The sequence below is a fragment of the Grus americana genome, chromosome 4 (assembly GCF_028858705.1).
Source record: "Grus americana isolate bGruAme1 chromosome 4, bGruAme1.mat, whole genome shotgun sequence".
In the NCBI taxonomy this organism is placed as follows: domain Eukaryota; kingdom Metazoa; phylum Chordata; class Aves; order Gruiformes; family Gruidae; genus Grus; species Grus americana.
In genome coordinates, this window is record NC_072855.1 from 9,252,652 (window position 1) to 9,270,685 (window position 18,034).

At 36.4% G+C, this 18,034-nt stretch overlaps 1 protein-coding gene across 7 annotated transcripts in view; it reads left to right on the forward strand.

Moving 5' to 3' along the window:
- The window catches only part of NSD2 (nuclear receptor binding SET domain protein 2), a 105,890-nt gene that overhangs the window by 66,016 nt on the left and 21,840 nt on the right, over nucleotides 1-18,034 (forward strand). For 5 of the 7 annotated variants that reach the window (XR_008577045.1, XM_054825043.1, XM_054825045.1 and 2 more), the window contains 6 exons: nucleotides 64-555; nucleotides 5,029-5,173; nucleotides 6,194-6,271; nucleotides 7,742-7,860; nucleotides 10,961-11,042; nucleotides 12,063-12,187. Coding sequence is in view for 6 of the 7 variants with exons in the window: in XM_054825043.1 (XP_054681018.1) it covers nucleotides 64-555; nucleotides 5,029-5,173; nucleotides 6,194-6,271; nucleotides 7,742-7,860; nucleotides 10,961-11,042; nucleotides 12,063-12,187 (1,041 nt within the window). In the remaining variant the exon portion in view is untranslated. Of the gene's footprint in view, nucleotides 1-63; nucleotides 556-5,028; nucleotides 5,174-6,193; nucleotides 6,272-7,741; nucleotides 7,861-10,960; nucleotides 11,043-12,062; nucleotides 17,037-18,034 lie in introns of those variants that run through there. The other 2 variants (XM_054825047.1, XM_054825046.1) reach the window with 2 other exon arrangements.

Sequence of the window (18,034 nt, forward strand, 5' to 3'; positions counted from 1 at the left end):
TTAACGTTGGCATTTTGAAATCAAAAGTGGGCAAATTTCTCACACTGTCGTCTTATCTTGCAGATGTTAAAGCCTGTTTCAGGGAAGCTGCGGCCACAGTGGGAGATGGGTGTTAAGCAAGCCAGTGAAGCAGTAGGCATGACAGTGGAAGAACGGAAGGCCAAGTACACCTTCATCTATGTTAGGGACAGACCTCATCTTAATCCTCGAGTGGCAAAGGAAGTTGGCATTGCTGTGGAACCATTCGAGGAGATGGATGAGTCATCTTACTCAAATGAAGAAACCACTCAAAATCTGAAATCGATGAAGGAGTCTGGCATTCCTAACAAGAGGAGGAGAAGGACATCAAAATTGTCTGCCACTGATGATATGCAAGAAAGCAGTCAGTCGGGGTCTAAGACTACTACTCCTCAAAAGTCATCTGAACAGGCAGAATCCAAAAGAGGGATAGGCTCCCCTCTGAATAGAAAGAAAACTCCAGCATCTACTCCGCGAAGCAGAAAGGGCGATGCAGTATCTCAGTTTTTGGTCTTTTGTCAGAAGCACAGAGATGAGGTTAGTCTCTTTTAGCTGTTACTGTTGTTGATTGCATCTTCTCATTTCTGTACTTAAAGAAACTACTTTAGTTGCCAAAACTAGTTGTTACTGTAGCATCCATAATACTCTGGGCTTGACAAGTTATGCCTCCATTAAATCTTAGTGTAGACAGGGACAGAGAAAGAAGGGAATGGAGATGAGCAATATAAACAAGATCGTGATAATGCCATTGTACTTGAAGCATAAGTCATGTTAGTATCTTCCTACATAATCTAATAGTCCTTTATAGGAGCCATAATTTTTTCATTGTATGTAAAATATTGTAGATATGCATACATATGCTCAGGCAAATATAATGAAGGTTATGCTGTTTATGGCCATCTACTTGTAGTTAGTTTGCACATTCTTTCTGAAGATATGGCTCAATTCCTTCAGTTTGTTCCCTTGTCTTTCAACTATTTAAAAATTCCATTTACCCACTTAGAGTCTTTTGCTGAGCTTCAAAAGAAGCTGGTTAATAAACTGTCAGCATGCAGTCTGCTGGGATGGAAACTAGGTCCTCTTGAGAGGATTACACTCCAAGACAAGGTAGAATAACTAAATACCTTAATACCAACATTTCTTAGAAAGACCGTTAGAAGTATAAAAGCAGTACTGCTGTTCTAGCTCATTACTTTAAAATCATGACCATCATTTTTCTTCCTTACAATGCTCTGCTCCATTTGCAGTACAATTCCATGCACTGAAAGAAGCATGAGTTCTCATATTTTCTTGTAGTTACACTGTTCCATAATACCCACAGAAGGACCAGAAAGTTAGTGGTGACTTTGTCACACTCTTTAGCTACTGAATGGTTGACTTCTTTATAGGATGTTTGTGTTGGAAAACGTTAATAGATATGAACTTTATAAAGAAAAATTGAAAAAACAGATTCTGTTGTATGGAAGTCAGTTAGTTGTGGTTCAACTTAGGATCTTTTTAGATCATTGCAACTTAAGCTAATATTGAGAATGAAAATGAACACAGTGTTACATATACCTTTTAGTGGCTTTAGTTAAATTGAGAAAAGCATTGACAGTTCAGTTTGCTGGCTCCAGAAAGAAAATGGTTTTGTAGCCAGACTATTAAATATAGATTTTGATATATTCATTATGGAAAAAATGTATGGGTGAATCATCTGTCTCATGTTTGGGACCTGAGTTCTACTTCCATTTCTTCTATTAGTAACCTTGTGTCTTTATAATGGCAAGGGGGGGATTTCCTTGGCCTTTAAGGTAGGTAGCAAGAAGTCTTGTGCAATATTGAGGGACATGAAATTACTTTTCTGGAAGAAATGAGATTATTACGAGTGGTTTTATGGACTCTTAGCCAAGCATATCTTACCACAGAAGGGACATGCTGAGTCTCTGATGTTGAACATTTCTGTTTTCTGTGCCAGTTATCAAGCTTCATTCCCTACTATGGTTATACTGTACTTCTCAAATTAATAGATGGAAAATATGAAGACTATTGCAATATTTGACATTGAGGAATTGCTTTGGTTTTAGTGTCATTTCAGGAAACTGAAAAACTTGCATAAGCTTGAAAATCACACTGATGATAGTGGCTAATATTGCACAGAGTTAGAAGTAGAAGGAAGTAAGTTTCAAAATGTGACTTATATTTAGAGAAAGGACATCCTACCAGTTCTACCTAGAATATTTTTTAGTAAGATCAGTCATGAAAACCCGAATCCGCCTGATTGTGGAATCTATTCTAACAGGTACAGAAGCATTTCTGTGCATAGAACAGAACTAGGGTATGAAAACTGCAGATTCCAGGTAACTGCAGATAACAGTCCCTTCTTACCGATCAGGGCAGCGGAGCCTGTCTTTCCTTTCTCTTGATTCAGAGTTAACTTTGCAAAATGGAGAAATAGCATTGTAGATGTTCATGGTTCTTACACAGAACCTAAGTTACCTGAATTTAGTTTATACTTCCAGACTGTCATGGTGCTTTTAAAATGGCAGTTTTGTGCCTTTGGTGGAAGGTGGAAATTGCATCCAAAGTAGTATTCGGAGTTTCCCCTTCTGTTAGGCTTACTTGGTTCAACTTGCATGGTTTGCTTTCCATCCATGAGTTTGTTTTGTTGCTGTCATAGATGTTCTGATGCTTTAGAAGGTGTGTTAACGTTGGCTAAAAACCAGACCTCTTTTTGAGCTACTTGTATTGGTGACATCTGAGAGTTTAGTGTATTGCTACTTTAGTATTTACGTGTAGAAATTTAGAAGGAAAAAAACCTATGGATCCGTCTTTGGCCCCGAGACTTAGGAAGGGATGGAAGTGAATGGAAAGGAATGACTGAAGACTTCTCTTTTGGAACCTCTAATAATCGTGAGCTGTCTTAAAAGTAGAGCTGCTTCTGCTGTGTCTTGCTTGGAATCCAGATTTGTATGCTAGTAGGATTCATATATTGGTTTGGTTTCATTAATTACTACTTTTGGTGTTACTTTTTCTGGGGATAGGAGGGTGAGGAATATTTGACATTTTTAGAAATGACTGATGGCTGCTGGAAGACTGGATGAACTGCTGGAAAACGTTTTTAATGATTTAAGAGGCATGTTTCCCTGAGGGAGGCATTCAAAGCTTGGAGCATTTTCATGGTTGTAGTGATGCATTAAGTATTTTGTGCTGTTAGCAAAGGAGCAAAGATGTATTTTGTACTATTGGCATTCTTAAGCTCTTCCTCTGTGAAATATAACCATTATAATCATTAGAAGGGAGTGTCTGACCTGAGATAAAGGTATCATTCAGGCAGAGGCAGACAGCTATACTGTTTATATTAATTCATTGATTTTGGCCTTGAGTCTATTTTGAGGTAAATTAAGAAATAATTTTACTAGTGAGGTTTACAATTGAAGATTTCTGCATGCGTAAGGAGTTGTTGAACGTCAAGACAAATAAGAGCAAAGGTAATATGCTTTGCTTGGATGAGCTGGGACGTGCCTGGTCTAATTACCGTGTTTTTCACACTTACAGTGATATTAACTCCCAGATCCAATAAAAGATCTTCCATCTGTTCTGTAGCATAGTTAGATTTCAAATAAGTACCTGGGATTAGTGTCTGATTTTCATGTCCATCAAGATACCCGATACATCATTTCCAGTATGTATGCCAGGATTGAGTATTACAATATGAAGACTTCAGAGAAGACTGCTGGGCATTTTTCTTGAAGGCCTTCTTTGCAAGGATGCCTTACCCATTAAGAACCATGAGTGTCTTTTGGTTGTCGTTTCACAGCGCTCCTAGTCAGTTGAGAGTTGGTTTTATTCATATTTTGGTAGGACTGCAGGTGTCATTCAACAGTATCTCATTGGTGCAAACAAAGCTAGTGATTTCTTAGAGAGTTAAATAATTGTGCCTCAGTTGAGCACAATGAATTATACATTCAGCAGCTATGGTCAAAACTGATTCTGATTTCTTTTCCTAAAGAAGTGAGATTTGTGGGAGGGGTGCAATTTTAAGGCATTAAGGCACTAAGTTCTAAGAAATTAGGTTTAATAATTGCCACTTGTCACAGAAAAAATGTATTTCTGTTCTGTTGAATGATGTTACTGCTTGAACGCTTGGGTTTGTTTTTATTTTGCTCCGTGATTTGGGGGTATTGGTTGCATCACTCCAGTAACAGGATTTTGGAGAATGCTGCGCAATGACATGGGAGGGGGTGTTTTTAAAGCTATTGTTTCATTTCTGTAGATCATACAATCTTAGGGTTTTCTGACTTCTGTGATGAATCAAATCTGGTTTTCCTTAAGAAGTTTGGGAATACTGAATGAGTTTGGGAGGATTTTTTTCTTTGTTTTTAATACTGGATTTTCTGTTTGTGTTGAATAAACTTCTAGAAACTCTCTTAAATTCCATGTTGATGGCTATTATGTGTCATGCTCATGTTATTAAGAAAAGATGCACAGCTTTTTGAGTTCCTAATATGCATATACCTAGTATAAAATGATGAATTAATACAGGAAAATGTTGCATCAGATGCTAGCTTGTGTAAATCTCTCTGCTACGATAGGTGTAATGAGTTCTATGTATAATGAGTTCTATGAATTGATGGATGCCTTTGTAGGCAAGCATATATTCCAGTATTGCTTCTCTGTCTTTTGTGGCATAGATTTAAACTTCATCAAGAAATACTAGAAATCTTTTTGAATGACCACAAGACAAGATTTACAATTACTCCGTTTTTTGAATGTTAAAAGGCAAATAGATACTTCCAAAATGATTCTCAATACTTCTGAATCTGCTAATAGATTTTTTTTTTTTGAGAGAGAGAGAGAGAAGTGGTTATCCAAAGACAAACTGGTACCAAATGTTTTAATCTAGTTCTATCTACAGCAGAAATGTTAGATAACTTGTTTGTATCTAGTTTTCCAAAGCAATAGAAGTATGTACCCCATTCTTTTCAATGGTCACCTTTTTTTAATACAACCCTATTTCTGCATGTATAGGTGGTTGCTGAACATCCAGATGCTTCAAGTGAGGAGATTGAAGAATTGCTCGAATCGCAGTGGAACATGCTTAGTGAAAAACAGAAAGCTCGCTATAACACAAAGTTTGCCATAGTGACCTCTCCCAAATCTGAAGAAGACTCTGGTAAACGTAAAACTGTGCTAGTGTACTCTAACTAAATTTGATATACATAGTGGTGTTAAACTAAGCACATATTTGAGACCTGTAGGGAAAACAGCTTTCACTGTTTTCCACTTTTAATTCTTGGTGTTTGTGCCAATAGCAAAGGAATGCCAATGGTTACAATAAACGCAACCCATGAAGTCTACATTTCTTGCTCATTGTTCTGAAAAGTTGTTATATGTAAACCTTCTACTGTTTAGAGATTGCTGATTTCTCATTCTTCTTCTGCCCATAAGCAGCTGCCATTGCATCCACTGCCTCCTATAAGTGGATGGTGGGAAGGGAAGACAAAGTGTCACTATTCGTAAAATTTGAGTTGGTTTTTATAGAATAGTTAGGAAATGGTTTAAAAAGTTTAATCAGTGCTACACCTTTTCTTCATATATACCTAAAGTGTATTACCTCATATCATCATCAACTCGGGAAGAAGTATTCCAAACTTTATTCTGAAACTTTCATCGGTTTGGCATTTTATTGTGCTACTCAAAAGTTTTTAGGACATTGTACAAGATTGCAAATACTTTTTTTTTTTTCTCCTTTTATTTTTTTGTTGCAGTTGTCTAGCATTTGGTTTCGATAAACAGTCTCAATTATTTTGCAAAATATTTGAGGGGTTTTGGAGTCACTTATTAGAGAAAGGAGGAGGATGATAGTTTGGCATTTGCATGAACTTTATCAAATTTCACTAGCTATCATTTTTCAAATTTAAGTAGCTTTACAGCACTGTAAGAAAACTTATTATGGAAGTATTAGAAACCAACAGGTGCTGCTTTGGGCAATGACAAGAATGAGAGGGAGTGTTTGAAAGTTTGTGAGACTTGGAAAAACTTGTATAAAAATGGCAGTCAGTTTTGTTAACTATCTGTGTGTGTGTGAAATAACATCATTTTGTGGAAAATTGAAAAGTTTTTAACTTTAAATTTTAAGTGTCAAATATTTGGATATCAGTTTAAAAAAAAAACACATTCTGTATCTCTCAAGGTTCATCATTGAAGAATATTGGAGAGGCCAAACGTAAAGTGTTTCAAGACTCACCTAAAAGGAGATCAAGATCCAGAAGTAATTGAAATTTGTGTTGTGTGCAAATAGTTCATCATTATAAGTAGCTATTGAGTGTATTTTTTTTATGTAATCGCCCACGTATCATAATCTCTTTATTTTATCTCAGATGTTGTCTTCCTTGACGTTAGAATTTTAATGGATCCCAAATTAAATATCTAAACACTGTAGTGCTGAATTTTGTTCACCTTCCTCAGTGTCATATTGCAAGAAATGTAATTGAAATTGTACCTGTACCAGGTGTTTCTAGTACATATATTGTGTACATTTATAGTTACCTACAGATGAAAACATGTCAGCTCAATCGTTCCCCTACCCAAATCCTCTTCTTTTAAACTTGGAAGAATATTGTGGGATTTCTTTTGCTGGCTTTTTGTAAGTAGCAGGTTCTCCTGGAGCCATTTCAGTCTGCTTTGTGGATTCAGAGTCTGATAATAGAGTACGTCCTAGATCGTTTAGATAAGAACATTAATTTGAAAATTATCCATATTTTCAAGTTGCTATATTTTTAATATTTACAACTATTTGTTCCCACTGGAATAGAATGCTTGTAGCTGTAGGGCAATTTTCAGTTAACGTATTTGTGCCCCTGGAGCTTGCAATCTTCATACTAATAATATTCTGTAGCTTCATAAACTAGAGAATACTGGAGAGTGTAATAACGTTGTCATTTCGTTCTGATGAAACAGACCACTTCCTAAACTTTCATCTGTCTTTTTGAGGTGTAAACAATAGCTGAACCTGTGGAAGGGATATGTAGGTTAGTCACTGACCATTTGTAATTTAGCAGCTGCTTGAACTTCACAGGGAACGATCATCTAAATATGTGAATAAATCCGTTGGTTTAAAATGACCAACGTGATTCTGTTCTTAGGATTTTGGCTCGCAAAGGACAGGGATGTTACGGTCTCCTGTAAAATATAAGTAAGCATGCTAGAGAGTCTGGATCTGCCGTACCAGAAAGGGAGAAGTAATCTGTGCGGTTGGTGGTATCTTGTCTTTTCCAGAGGCCCCTTAATAGATGTCTCCAGTATCTTCATCTGTATCATTTGGAGAACTTAAAGGAGACTTAAGGAGGAGACTTAAAAATTGTTTCAGTGATAAGACACTGTTACAAAGTGGCAGAAGAGTTAAAAGCTGTATAAAGCAATAACATGCAGTCTGACTATCTGAAGCAAACGTTGGGCAGTAATATTCAGATCTTAAACTAGTGCTGATACGGGTAGACTCACCTTTCTGAAATAACTTGAGTATGAAGCAGTTGATTTGGATGTGTTCTAAAGTTAGTCTTCAGCACCAGAAACCAGACCTTAAGCATTAAGAGGTCATCAAACTGTGTTAATGTTTAACCGTGTTTTAAAAATAATGACTGAAGGAAAAGTAACTTAAATAACTAGATCAGTTCAAAATAATTCGAAAGTGAGTTTTAGATTATTTTTCATGTAAGTTTCCCCCATCCCCCATCCCAAGGTAACTTACATGGAAATAAAAGAAACCAAAAAAAGAGGACAAAGGAACCTACAGAAGATTTTGAAGTTCAGGAAGCACCTAGGAAAAGACTCAGGATGGATAAACAGAATAATCGGAAGGTAATTATGTCGTTGGTTTGTTTGGGTTGATTTATAGCAGCACCAGTCACATTGCTGTAGTTAAGTTTGTCAGCATTTCCATTTTCAGGACTAAAAAAGTAATGTCTGTATATCAAACCAAACTGCTGTAAATATTCAGAGATATGCGTGAGCTTATTGCTGTGGGGGTTTTTGTCTTTGATTTTGAGGATGGAGGTATGAGAAGTTGCACTTGCTACTTCAACTGTGGTGAAAATGTATGCTGAGAAAATCTGTTTCCCAAAGGAAGGAGGCATGACCTTTCTGTGTTGTCACGCTTTGTAGTTCTTTTTCTTTCCTCCTGAATTGAAGTACAGAGATGTATAGAAGAATGTAAAAAAAAATCTTCAGTCAATACTTAATTTAGACAAAAGTGGGTGGAGAAAGGAATGCAAGTAAAGCCAAGCAGAAAAACTACTTTTCAAGTACTGGAAGCCTATCAAACATTTTAGAGTGGCATGCTGTCCCATTTCTTTAGTTAGGAAACTGCAGTAAATATTACGGTATATTTATTGCACAAATCACAGGCTTCTTTTCAGTTTAGCTTGCTTGAGAGAATGAGAATTTTTCCTTACATAGGTCACTAAAACTGTGTTTATGGATACAGTCCAAATCTTGTAGAGACCTAAGCATAGGTTTATTTAGTCAAGCATGTAGACCAGTGAATTTCATGGGTTCTACTTGTGTGGAAAGCTTAGCTCACAAGTGTTTTCAGATATGGTATTCCAGTATCATACTGTAGTGTGAGTATCACAGACCTCATCACAAGACTTAGGTGGTACAGCAATTAAATGAAACAACCTAATATAAGGAAAGGTAGTGGATTTATTTTTTAAATGAATTATGGAGATTACATTTGTAGATGTCAGTTTGGTAGGCTGGTTATTTTAGTACCTCTGTTGATATTGTGGATATGCAGACAACTTGTTTAGAGTTCAATATAAAAACCAAATAGAATTTCAGATAGCCAGGCTTAATGAGCTTATCGGCAAGGGACAAAGATAATTCTTAAAGAAATGTTGTTACCTTTGCAGAAAGAAGGGCCAAAACTGGTTTTTGCACTTCTTGCTCTAATGGGTTAGTCGTTGAATATTTGTCTTATATTCTAGGAGAAGGTTTTGGACCCTTTTTAAACTCGTCTAATTGATCCGAATTCACTATAATCCACTAGATCCATGGAGTAATTAAGTTTACTTATTGTAATTAGTAGTTTTGACTGTCCCTAAAGTTACTTCTTTACTGTCCCACCAGCATTCGTGCACTGCAATTAGCCTACATTATCACAAGTGGAATGAAAGGTGGTTGCAGTATAGTTCGTGCAGAGGAGGGTCTGGTATCTTTGATGCTGTGATGCAGATGTGAATATTAACAGAAAAATAAATAAATGAGATGAATGATTCCCATAAGATACATACCACTGATAATGCTAACTTAGTAATGTGCATTTAAAAAGTGTTGTCCTCTATCTGATCCGTTTTTCAGAACTAGTTACAAGGAATCTGGTGTGTGTAAATATTAGGTAATTTGGAAGGTCTACTAAGTGCATATAGCAGTGTTTGTGCTTCTGTCCACAGAAGGGTCAGATATCGTAGTGTGGTTGCTTTGCGGTTTCTTTTATGAATTATCTCTTAGTCTTTTTCTTGCCTTCACCAGCCAAGAGTACTTCTAGCTGTATCTGCTGCTGCTTAGAAGAACATTTAGTGAATGACAGTGAATATGTCTATGTAATGATTCAAAAAAGCAAACACTAACCATACACCTTCCTTCCGCTATTCACAGTTTACCTGCAGGCTTTTGTTACAATCATTTTGGATAGGAGGAGCTTTAATGACTTTTTTTCATGGCGTTTTACTTCTTGCATGAGAGTTGTGCGTTATCCTTTTTGTACTTAATTCCTGTTTACGAAATAATGTTTTTGCACGAAGTGACTAAGTCATAATAAGTACCCATATGGACGTTTTGAAAACTTAATTAGTTCATTGGTGTTTTCACAATATATATAAAATGCACATTAACAAAATGGGGGTTCTGTAAAGCATGCTTTAAATTTAAAAGTGAACTATACTGTACATTTTCTTTCATTTTTACACAGAAGCGTAGCAGTAATCTTACAAAACTGATATTGGAAGCTTCCAGTGGCATCAGTGGTAGGGCATCTTAGTCTAGTTAAGAGGTCAGTAAAAGCACAGTGTAGCACATCTGTAGTATAGGAGCCATTCGTATTTTTTTTTTACAAAGGAAACCAGTTCTCTGGCCTTTGAGGTGTTCACCTGCACAGCTTTTGTAAAACAGAATGTCTGATGAAGAATGTGGAAAAGTATGTAAAACCTTCTGTTCGGTAGAATTATTCTTATTGATCAAATGAGCATTTGTCAGGGTTAAGCATTCTTGGCTACAATTTTAGTGACTTATTACTTGAATTCATAACATAGAAAAAAAATAGTGTGTAAGGAACAGTGTCTAATTGTGACAAAGCTTTGACAAAAACTTCCCCAGTTTTTGGCCTAAACTTTTAATGATAAATTCTCAATCTGGAGCAAATGTATGTGTTGTTTATGCTCCCTTGAAAATAGTGGGTTTATTTTGGAAATGCTGAAACAATCTTAACCATAGTAATTTACAAAATGGCACTGCTATAAGTTGTGGACTTGAAAGCAAGCCTCTCTGAGACTTAAAATTCTGCACAGGGTTTATTCTCAAATTTATATACTAATTCTGCAGTTTACCTTTAATAATTAAAGGTTTTAATTTGACCAGTTTAGACAAAGAATAGTAAGGATACTTTACATGTTTCGTGTTCATTTAGAGCTCCCCTTTTTGATATGCCGAGTTTGGGATGGATAAGTGGGGTGCTGGAGTACTGTGTTCTTTAATTTTTTTCATTTGTTTACGGGTTTGTACCCTGTGCTGTAAATGAGTTTTAAAAATCACTTAAATGGGGCTAGCTTAACTACATTACCATTCAGATATTTGTAAAGACACTTTCTTTTTAATAACATAAATCCAGAAGTAATTGCCAGTTTTATCCAACCACTCATAAATTAGGAGTTTTTTTATTTTTTCATATTTTTTTTTGTGACAGAGGGAGACAAGCAATGACAAAACAGCAAAAACAAACTCTTCTAAGGTCACAGAAACCTCCTCTTCACAAAAGAACCAGTCAGGTAATGTGGTCAGAATAAGTTTTAATGTAACTTTTTCAGTTAAATAATTTTAAAATAAACAGGTTGTCTGAGGCAGCCGGCTAAATTTTGCTGACGTAATAACCAGTTACAGCCACTATACCACAGCTGGGGGGGGGGCATGCCCTCTTCCTTCACTACCACCATTTTGCAACATTATACTTGACTGAAATTGTGTATTGCTGATTTAGAGCAGCAGTTCACAAGTTCACCATTTGATGGCACCAAATTAAAGCTGTTACCCTGTGATCTTGGCAAGCGGTGATACAAATCCTACTGCTCCAATTTGTCATTGTGCATTAGCCCAATAAAACAAGTGCAGTGACCATCAATGTAATCAGTTACCATGTGATTTTAGTCCTTTTAAATGATGCTTGATGGGAGGCAGTGTGGAGCACAAGAGGGAATTCTAAATAACCTTGGACCAAACTCCAAAATTCAGGCTTGTTACTAATGCTCAAGTTTAAGGTAACTTCTGTAAGAGCATGTCTCTTTAGATATTATAATGATATGCCAAAAACGAGTAAGCTTCAGCAAGTTCTGCGCAGTGTAGCAGTGGCGGCGTGTCACAGATAACATCTGGTACCTGGCTCCTATATATAACTTTTCTCTTAACAAAGTGTTAGTGGTACTCAGATTGTGCTGAGATCACCTAGGCCTTCTAACGTTTATCTGAGGAGATAACCGTTACCTCTGCTTTAAAGAGGTCGTAAGTCACAAGACATTTTGATTTTAATAGAAATGAGCCAAAAAAAATTGGGAAAACATTTCTTAGCTGTTCGTAGTACATATTTGATTAATAGAAACCTCTTTATTTTTAAAATCAAGCCGAAACACATGGTTTCAGAAACTTACTTTGTGTTCTCTCAGCTCTATGTAGGTGTCCAGAAGACCTACCTAAATCATTCCTTCCTTTATCTGAAGGAATATTTTTAAATGGCTTCAGGGAGATAACGTTTTAAAGTTCCAAACTTCACTTTGTAAACCAAAATTATTTTACAGCAACGAAAAATCTGTCTGATGCATGTAAACCTCTGAAGAAGCGAAATCGGGCTTCAGCAGCAGAATCTTCAACTCTTGCTTTTAGCAAGAGTTCATCTCCTTCAGCTTCCTTAACTGAGAATGAGGTAAAAAAAAAGTGGTGTTTGCACACAGCCATTTAATTACAGAATTTTTCAGGTGTGAATCTTGTTTAAAAACAAAAATCAAAGGCGAATTCTCTAACATTGGTGCTCTAGACAAGTTACAGTTCTGGCCTCTGTGAAACCTGTTAATGTGTGCATTGCAAATTCATTTATTGTAATACGAACGTCTGATTTGGGGACATCGAGATATTATTGTGGTTTTTAATGTATTTACCAACAAAGTTTTAGAATTGTAACCTTCTATTAGAGGCAAAGTAAAATGCCAGTGTGTTCTGTATTTTCTTCTACAGACTTTATGTAAGTGTACTACATTAGTTACATTATGTAACTCAATATTGTCATGTTGCCATAGCTTTTATATTGAAGCAAGTTTCCTAATCCTCTGTTTGATCTAGAACTGGACAGTTTTCTGAGCAGAGCCCCTTTAAGCTCAAATTAGTTTTCAGGCTATTTAAGTGCTATTTCTCTGTGATGCAAATAGCTTCATCCCTGGTAGAGATAAACAGGCAGTGAAGGATGTATCTTTTTGATACTTACTAATCATAGTCTTAGCTCTGCATATTTGGAACTGTAATTCTTCTCAATTGACATACAATAAATGAAATGTATGTACCAGAAGTGTATTCATACAATCCATTAAACCATTCCCCAAGACATCTACGCTATTAAAACCAATCAGCCAAAGAGTGGCAGCATGAGGGTGAAGTATGCATGCTGTTTTGCAGGTGGATTCAGAAATGTAGTTGGTAGGATTTAGTAAAATATCCATAGACAAACAGCTTCAAGCAGTTTGTATTACAAAAGCTGTAGAGAAAATACTTGCCTGCTAACAAGGGAGTAGGGCATCCAGCTATCCTAGAGACTCTTTCATTTCCCCTAACAAACGCATGAGGTGCTTGGAGACTATAATGAATGCATTTAAAATAGCTAGACAGTGTTCAGTAAACGGTTTACCTTTGGGTGGAGAAAAAAGATTGCATGTTAATGGCTGTATATCTTACTGCAACTGGAAAAATATTTTAACCAAAAAAAAACCCCACCAAAAATGACCAACAAGAAATTCTCCCACCTGTACCCCAATAAAACAAGCAAAGGAAGTCCCACAGGAAATCACATCCATAGCAGCAGTCAAGTAGAGTAATACTTGTTCTAATTTTGTCCTCTTGATTGAGAGACTCCCATTTATCGGCTTCTGCTATTTTGACTTTACTGCTGGGACTTGCTGTGTGATGGCTGTTTGTGTTTGGGGCCATCAATTCAGCCGGAACAGTTTAAGGAACATACTGTCTTTTTGGCTCTAAATATGCATCTCTTCATACTGTAATCTCAGGAGAAAGATTCTTCTATTTCTAGATATTGTGTTTATAAAAGGAAATCTCCAGAAATCTTTCTCGACAAAGGGCTCATTTTTGTAGGATTATGGGTTGTGACTTAACGATTCACATGTAAAAAAGGATATGGTTATATAGGCTGAGATGGAAATTTAAAAACTTAGCTCTTAATTTACTCAGCTACTGCTGAACAGCAAAAGATGTGAGGAAAAATTAACATCATACACTGCTCACAAAACACAGATACACAAACTAGAAAGTGAATTAATTGTTTTCAAGGGTTTTAAAGGTTATAAAATATCAAAACAATCCCAGTCAACAGAACAGAAAATACACCCTGACAAATTACAGAGATTTTGCGAGGCTGCGTGCAGGGAGGAGTAGATTACTGGGCTAGATCCTTAGATGGTTTAAAGCTACGCTGACCTGAACTTGTACCAGCTAAGGATTGGACCTACTTTGTTTCCTATGATATTAGGTATATTTTGCCTTTAAATAAAACAAAAATGTCAGGCGCGTGTTTTTGAACTTTCTATTGATCTATTTTACAGAACAAGGAAAGATATAAACTTTAGATTGCGTGGGTGGCTTTAAAAACTTTTTTCCCTTTTGTATTGTTATTAAGCACTTGTCTAAATGGCTAAACGTGTGTGCCCTGAGAGAGTGTTCATCCAAAGAGAAACCTTCTCCAGAGTGTAAGGGAAAGAGTTTAAAAAAACAAACACAATCATGCAATGATGAAAGCCTTGCTCAGCTAATTGAATAGGATGTAATTCTTATCGACATTAAATACATTTACTGATCAACTTTTATATTTCTGTGTTCACTATAATACTTCTAAATGTTGGCTTTGATGCTGTCTTAACAAAGATAGAAAAAGTTCTGCATATTCCACAAGTACATACACCTCCACAAGCAATACTAAGTGGATTCTGGCCTTTTTTTTTCCTCCTTTCTTTCCCCCCCCCACTATTTGTGGACAGCTGGTTCCAGAATGGAACCTGGATATGACTGTTACTTGTCAAGGACTGTTGCTACCTGCACACCTTAAATGTTGGTCCATTGCAACTAAGTTCTAGGAAAGGCATGTTCAATAGGAAGGGTGTGCTCAGTTTTTTTCTTGTTTGGAAGATGCATCTTATTTGACATTTTTTAAAAGAGGATTTTGGATACTTTTTGTTGTTATTGGGGGTATTTTTTAATGGTGTTTACCTGAAATATTATAAAATTAGTCAAGGCCAAATTTTCAATTGATAAGTTACTTTCGGTATCTAATTTACAGGGGAGAGAGACAGGGGTGGGAGTGTAGACTTCTGCCTTAAGAACAAACAAACATTTATAGACCTGACATACCAGAGATTAAAAGGTAGGCTTTTGCTCCCTTAAAAAAATCAGGCTTTGAAGTTGTTTTAAGATGAATGGACAGAAGCAGTAAGGTGTTTATACATTAATGAATAAATTTCATACCTGCATTTAATCTTGAAAAAAAATACTTATTTTTACTTCTAGGCACTTGACATCAGTAGTCATTTCCTCCAGTACTTCATGTGAAATGTGGTTTTGTTTAAAATCTACTCCTTAATGAGCAACTGGTAGGGCCAGCTGTGAGAAAGATACTCAACACTTCCGAGTCTGCAAAAGCTCGGAGTAGTTTTTTACTGCCTACGTAAGACTTGGTGTAACCATCCAAAAGCTCATGATATTTGTGAGAAGGGATACAGGTGGTGTATTCTCATTTCTTTTTTTTACCTTGGCCCTCCACCTCCCCAATAAACTAGTAGGTGCCAGTTGAGTGTAACCAGTATTTTTTTAATAAATAAAAAAGGCTTTACATTACCATTACTGCTGGATTATCGGCACACTTTGTGCGTTTGCATGAAACATATCTGCTTTAGCTTTTCAATCAATTTTTGTGGTTTTTGGCTGGCTTCATTAAATTGGGTGGATTTGTTGACAGCAGATAAGTGTCATAGTATCCTGCAGAGTCTAGATACTACTTCTGAACTTTGTCAAAGAAATTGTATTTTTTTTTTTCTAAGAGAGGACAAAATAAAGAACATGCAATACTCTAAATTCTTAGCTAGTCTGTCATTCCTCACATCCTCGTGAAGTATGAGCTGACCAGCAGATGGCAGTTTAAAGAAGCCTGTGAAAGATTTTGAAGGTGTTGCTTTTATCCTACGTTCCTTATATCTTCCCTAGAGGGAATTCTTTCTTCTTTCTGTAACATCCAGTGTCAAAACAAGCTCAGTTGCTGGTTATAGCTACAACTTCTTGCGTTTCCAAGGCCTAATAATACAAGTTATAATAACGCAAGCCTTAAGTTTTGCTCTTTTTCTGCATATTAAACAGTGTATTTTTTTGTTATTACCGATTTGAGGCAGATTTGGTTTATCTGCATTTTTTAATGGGCATTAGCATGTACCAATGGAGAAAACATGTACAATTCTTAAAAGGTAACGTATCTGATTGAGAAGGCAGTCATGAGACATATACAACTTGCAACTAAAAAAATACGTCAGCTCCATATATCGACCCTGGAGTCTAGTTGTACTACAGTATGCAACTAAAATATTCTAGGCACGCTTACTGAAGGTAAAAATAACTGTCTTTGAGATCCTAAGAACAGGAAGGAAGGAAGGAATTCATGTTATTTTAAACAAACTACTGCCCTAAAGAAAAAATAGCTGAAGCTAACCTTGCAGGTTGTTAAACAGAATCGGTGTGCTTCTAGCATTTCATTCTAGCTTCTTTCGAAGATAACTTTCTCTTCAAAACAATACTTAAGGATAATTTAATATATAGTGTCACTTTAAATCCTCTGACTTAAGCAGACAGTTGTTTCCTGTGTTTGTATGCCTATAGGGTTTTTTTTCCCTGTTTCAAAGCACCAGTAAGCAGTCAGGGGTACGTTTTTGTGGAACGCTGCAAGTAATTGGACTTGTTTCTTGCTAAACTGCTAAAACCTCTAACAATTGAAATGACCTGCATCACCCACCAGATCATACAGTTTTGTTACAATGCTTCTGCTTTCACATGGAAAAAAGTTCTAGGCTTGACTCTTGTTTTTTGGCAGCACATTCTGTGTAGAAAATTAAGTTTCTTCTGTAATTATTCTCATCTTGTGTATTCACTAGGCTTCAGAGTGCAGAGAATCTGTTTGCTGAATGTTTACATGATGTAGGTTTTTATTCCACACCCCCTACCAAAGTATCATGAGTACCTGTAGGCAATTTTATTATGTTTTAAAATGTTCTCAGAGTTTTAATTAACTTTCCAGGCAAATTCAGAAATGCATAATATCCTTATCTGAAACGTCTAACTCCTGCTAATAATAAAAATGAAACTTGTCCCAGGCCGTCTTTTTTGCTATTATAGTACTGTGTACACTTGTGGCACCGCATACTTAAAGAATTTACCTAGTCTAGCAGTATGGGCCAAAATATCATTCTTCATTCAGTTCAGGAATTCTTATACTGAAATAAAGGAAATGTTAACTGTAACCCAATTGGCTCTGTCAGTTTTTCTGTCTCCGTGTGGGTGCACGATAGATTGTCTTTTGAATACAGTCTGATCTGGTGTTTGTATGTTGCTTATTTACTTACTCTTATATAAAAGTTGTGCTTAGATTTAAAAAAAAAAAAAAAAAAAAACCACAAAACAACCCCAGCCCTTTAGCCATTGAGCTTTTGTTAATAAGAAAAAAAAAAAAATTGCAGTTGGTGTTTCTGTGTGGAAAGACTAAAGAGTTTGCTGATCAGAACACGCATACTCCAGGCTAGAGAAAGCTGTTAGCCAGACCAGACCACTTCCTCCTGGATGACTGTGGTATAGCAATCACTGACTCTAACGTCACCTCAGGAAGTCTGAGCCTGTAGCAGCGTCCTTAGTTTTAAGCAAAGTGGAACTTAATAGCCAACAGCATTCAGAAGTCGTGGAAACATGCTTCTGGCATGCTTGTAAAAAGACGCAGTGTAGCTGTTAAAGACAGCAGATGACCTGAGGGAGGATGCCACTTGAGCCAGTGAGTGGCTTCATACAACTCTAAGAGAGTGGTAGGCCACCCTTTGTGGGCCCTTTCTTTTATGGATCCTGCTGTGGAGGTGACCTGACTACCAAACAAAAAAGCAAAAGTCAATAATTTTCCACCATACTTTGTTTGCGCTTTATATATCCCTAGCTTTTAAGATAAGTATACATAGTGGATTTTGTTTCCAGTTGATGTTTTACAGCCGGGATTATAAAATGAGAGATGCTCAAGTAAAACAAGGGGAAGTGGGAGGGTTAACTTTTTTTAGCTCTGGAAAAATTTGCCCTTTAGTTGTTTTTATAACTGCTTAAGCCCAACATGACACGAGAACATTGTCTTGAGCGTGACTAAGACCAAAGCTTGTATTCTTACTGCTTAAGAAGTGCTGTTAAGCAAGCATAGATGAGTAATATAAGAAGTGGTTGTTTTTTAAGACTGAATGAGTTAATAAAGTGAGTGTTCTGAGGA